This window comes from Limulus polyphemus, unplaced genomic scaffold (assembly GCF_000517525.1).
Source record: "Limulus polyphemus unplaced genomic scaffold, Limulus_polyphemus-2.1.2 Scaffold1437, whole genome shotgun sequence".
NCBI classification, from domain to species: Eukaryota; Metazoa; Arthropoda; class Merostomata; order Xiphosura; family Limulidae; genus Limulus; species Limulus polyphemus.
Genome location: NW_013667047.1, coordinates 105171 through 107818, shown reverse-complemented (window position 1 = coordinate 107818; position 2648 = coordinate 105171). Strand labels below are relative to the sequence as shown.

The 2648-nt window shown below is 32.8% G+C and overlaps 1 protein-coding gene across 1 annotated transcript in view; it reads right to left on the bottom strand.

Moving 5' to 3' along the window:
• The window catches only part of LOC106463554 (integrin alpha-8-like), a 108103-nt gene that overhangs the window by 50078 nt on the left and 55377 nt on the right, over window positions 1-2648 (bottom strand). Inside the window, exon 5 of the mRNA XM_013923603.2 lies at window positions 99-160. Within this exon, the coding sequence (XP_013779057.2) occupies window positions 99-160 (62 nt within the window). The remainder of the gene's footprint in view (window positions 1-98; window positions 161-2648) is intronic.

The following is a 2648-nucleotide window of genomic DNA, read 5'->3' as shown; positions in this document are numbered from 1 at the left end:
CACTGATCCGAAACTTATTACCATAATGAAAATTTTAAATTGGTAGATGAAGTCAAAGATTTGATAAATTGTACTGATGGAATGAGCCTCATGATTACCTGTGTAACGGCTGCTGAGAACCCTGCTTGGCACGACCCCTGTCGGGAATATCCCCAAGGCACTGAAAAAAAAAAGGCACGTATATATTAGTAATTTCAAACGGACCTGAAATAATGTGGGTAAATAGTTAATCAACTACATACAACATGTAAAATGAAAATCTAGCATGATCTAAGTGATGTTTGATGTTTATTATTAAGTACAAAGGACTATCTGTGCTCTACCTACCACGGGTATCGAAACCCGGTTTCTAGCGTTGTAAGTCTGCAGACATACCGCTGTGCCACTAGGGGGCTGGTCTAAGAGGGTAGTTGAATTACATCACATTTATGTCTCCTCACATTAAACCGTTAAGTTAAAATCCCCTTTTTTGTAAACTTTATATGTTATATTTAGTGTTATATGAATTACGTAATAAACATGCGTATCAACTGAAGGGTTAACTGACTAAAACGTTACACTAAAATCAACGAAGTTTAATGTTGGTATCCTTAGAATTTGAACGAAATTAGGACAGAAAAGAAAGACAAACACGTGTTTAAAGGATATTAAAAAATAAGACTACCAAATATATAATAATGCCAGCTTATTCAAAAAATTCAACCTGTAATATTTTCACTTTAAAACACTGGGGGTGGGGGGAGAACTATATCATATATTTAAGAACAAATCTGCACAATAAACTATCTGTGCTGTGCCCACTACAGGGATCGATCCTCGTATTTTAGTATTATAAAACACTAAACTTACCGCAGAGACACTGGGTTGGTGTAACTTAAACTTACCCAATACGTGTAGAAAACAAAAAAAAATATTGTTGCTTAGTAAAATATCAAATTATTATTTAATGAAGACGACAAACAATGTTTAATTACTTGTACCCGACGTTTCGGCTTACGCCTTTGTCAAGGATCTATGAACGTCACAGGTTATCAAACTGACTTTAAATTACAGTAACCAAAACGAAACACAGCTACAACAATATCTATTTTTATGTTATTATTATAATTTTCTCCATTTTCATGATCAACGACTCCAAACTGTTCGACTATACTCGTATCACGTACACTTTTCTGTGTAATAACAATGTATAATTTAATGTAACTAGGTAATAAAACTGACATCTACACAACATATCTAGGTAATAACACTGACATCTAAACAATGTATCTAACCTATATAAATTCCAGTGTGTGTCACGTCACGCTTGGTTTCTCAAAATAGTAGGAGTCATAGAAGACAAAATGCATTTATCCAGATAGAATAGTTTGATTACTGTCTGCTCATTACTATTTAAATGACGGGGTGCAAGGGGCCGTGAAACCTTATAAGTGTTGTGAGTGTTGGTATAATAAGCCTAAAGTAAAGGCGTAGTGTGAGATCATCTAGCCTTGAGACAAGTGCATAAAATTTATCATGAACGTAAAAACATCGATTCAATTTCAAACTTAAATCATTTCTGAATTAAACTAATTTCTGTTATATCACCAACGTTTTTAATAAAAAAAAAACTCTTTAATCAACGAATTAAGAAATCAACAAATATTGTTCCAGTTTTGTCTATACGTTTCATTTTATACTTTCAGTACATAGAATAACAATAGTATTAGTTTAAGCTACATGACATAAGAGCCATTGTTAGTGTTACCAAAACGCACTGGCTTTTTCTATATGCCCCCAGTGGCACAGCGGTATGTCTGCGGACTTATAACACTAGAAATCGGGTTTCGATACCCGTGGTGGGCAGAGCACAGATATCCCATTGTGCAGCTTTGTGCTTAATTAAAAACAAACAAACTTTTTTATATATTAGAAGTTGTTAATCTAAATGATTTTTACCAATGATTATTATATGAATACGCTACGAATTCATTTCGTGAATAATCTTAATTCTGATTGGCTCACAAAGGAATGTACCACCATTTGACTGTCTCGACTGCACTTTTCTGCCTATTTGTTGGTGAAGCTTGATTTCGCAAAATTTATTTATTTCAGTTAGCTATGAAATGTGAGGTAGGGTATAATATGTGTTGGGGGGTGATAGTACTTGCCCCGTCATTTTTGACGGGCTATACGCTAGTCTAGGTAATTAAACTGACATCTACACAACATATCTAGGTATAAGATTGATATCTACACAATATATCTAGGCAATCAAACTGATATCTTTACATTATATATAAGTAATAAGATTGGCATCTACGATATATCTAGGTAATAAATGTGATATCTACACTATATCTAGGTAATTAAACTGACATCTACACAACATATCTAGGTATAAGATTGATATCTACACAATATATCTAGGCAATCAAAGTGATATCTTAACATTACATATAAGTAATAAATGTGATATTTACACTATATCTAGGTAATAAATGTGATATCTACACTATATCTAGGTAATAAATGTGATATCTACACTATATCTAGGTAATAAAACTGACATCTACACAGTATAGGGTGGTCGAAAATTATCTTTTTAATTTAAAATTTAATAAATAAATAACTAAAGAACTATAACCATGCAGCTTTCAACGTCTTGT